We start from the raw sequence: 1,874 nt of genomic DNA, 5'->3' as shown, positions 1-1,874 counted from the left end.
GGAGCAAGCTCCTCCTTGCCTGCCTCCTGCTGAAGACAGGCTGGATCCTGGCCAGGTAGTCTGGCCCCTGCTTTGATACTGACCCTGCCAAAGCAAAGGCAGGAACCAAGCTCTAGATTGGACACACACAGAGTCCTGGACACACTCAGGAAAACATGGTGCCCAAGGACTTCCATTGCTCAAGCTCTCGGTGACGTGACTACCCACCAGTCTCCACTCAGATGGGGCTGGACCCCTCACAGCTCCCCTGGCTCAGGCAGGACTAGGTGGGGACCCAGCAGGCCTAAAACTGCAACTGGACAGGGCTGGGCTTTCCGGGCTCACTGTAACTGCTTGCTTGTTTTTGGAAAGCACCATTCTGAGGGCTGTGGATGGATAAGTTTTGACATTGGGGGGAACACACGCTATGAGGGGGAAGTGAGAGAAAGTCCTGGAAGGGGGGCCCTGAGTGCAGGTGCCACCCCGTCACTGCCCTGCTCTGGCCAACCTGCACATCTCCTTAACTCCCAGTCCACTGGAAGCTGTGAGTAAGCGGCTGGCCATCCTGGAGAACAGAATCGTCTAAGGCTACCTGTCCCCCACGACCTCTCCATCTCCCTGCCCCCAGTGCAGCTCACAGAGCCCAGTGTGTGTCCCCTAGAGCCTGAGTTTAGTCTAGCTTTGCCATTTCAGCGAGGCAGGCTTGGGAAGGGTGGGGCCCTGGGGCGGCACCAGGTCTCTCCCTCTCCCACCCTGCGAGCCTGGGGGGAGTGCGTGTTTGAGTGTGTGTGCAGGGAGCGTGTGCATGTTTGGGAGTGTGCGTGTGAGTGTGCGTGTGTGCGCGCCTGAGGCTGGGTGTGTGTCTGAGAGCATGAGTGAGAACACAGGGGTGAGTGTGGGAGGAACTGCGCTTGCATTTTTTTTAATCAAAAGCTTAATATATTCCCATATTTTTTAGTTCACCCTTTCTTGACTGCGAGTGCTGTAATCTCTTTTCTGATTTCTCTATTCCCCTTCAAAAAACCATTAAATGTGACTTAACTTAAGCACTGAATGGGGCCAGTGGCAGTGTGGTTATTTGGGGAACAGGGAGAAGGACCGTGAGGGTGGTGGGTGATGGGGATGGTCGCAGGATGGCAATAGTGGTGGTAACGGGGATGAGGGCCACTGCTCCCAACCTGGCTCACGTTTGTTCTGCCTTTTCAGTTACAAATTCCTTGATGAGGTCTCATTTCATCCTCCCAGCAACCTTACCCAGAACAGACTTGAGTTGTCCCCATTTTACAGATGGGAAAGCTGAGTTCCTGAGTGATAAGATGACTTGCTCAGCAGTGAGTCAGTTGGAAAGACAGGGCTTGAATCCAGGACTGTGTGACATCAAAAGAAAAAGGCACCAGATAGGGCCATCCACCATTCATTCATTCATTAATTTATTCATGCAGACAGCAAACACAGAGCACGTGCCCTGTGTCAGGCGGTGGGGAGATGGTGGCCTATGGGACAGTGCGGGCCTCTCACTGTTGTGGCCTCTCCCGTTGCGGAGTACAGGCTCCGGATGCGCGGGCTCAGAGGCCGTGGCTCACGGGCCCAGCCGCTCCGTGGCATGTGGGATCTTCCTGGACCAGGTACGAACCTGTGTCCCCTGCATTGGCAGGCAGACTCTCAACCACTTGAGAGTCCACTGACGCTTCCCTGTGGCACCAGGGAAGCCCTACTCTCCCGTTTCTTAAGGGACTTCAGTTGAGCAGGGCGCCCTGTCACCCTCAACCCAACTGGAGGAAAAGAGAGGCGGTTTGGATTGTACCAGGATCCCTGGGGTGAGTGCGTGTGTGCGTTCACGGTGGGGTTGGTGAGGAGCCTCAGCTGGCCCACCGCCCCCTGCCTGGCCCCTCACC

At 55.9% G+C, this 1,874-nt stretch overlaps 1 protein-coding gene across 1 annotated transcript in view; it reads left to right on the top strand.

Annotated features, from left to right (window-relative positions):
• MATN1 (matrilin 1) overlaps nt 1-565 on the top strand; it is a 7,809-nt gene extending 7,244 nt beyond the window's left edge. Inside the window, exon 8 of the mRNA XM_024766862.1 lies at nt 516-565. Coding sequence (XP_024622630.1) covers nt 516-565 — 50 coding nt within the window. The remainder of the gene's footprint in view (nt 1-515) is intronic.
• The last annotated feature ends 1,309 nt before the right edge of the window (nt 566-1,874 follow it).

This window comes from Neophocaena asiaeorientalis, unplaced genomic scaffold (assembly GCF_003031525.2).
Source record: "Neophocaena asiaeorientalis asiaeorientalis breed wild unplaced genomic scaffold, Neophocaena_asiaeorientalis_V1.1 scaffold79, whole genome shotgun sequence".
NCBI classification, from domain to species: Eukaryota; Metazoa; Chordata; class Mammalia; order Artiodactyla; family Phocoenidae; genus Neophocaena; species Neophocaena asiaeorientalis.
This window is presented reverse-complemented; position numbering and strand designations above follow the sequence as displayed.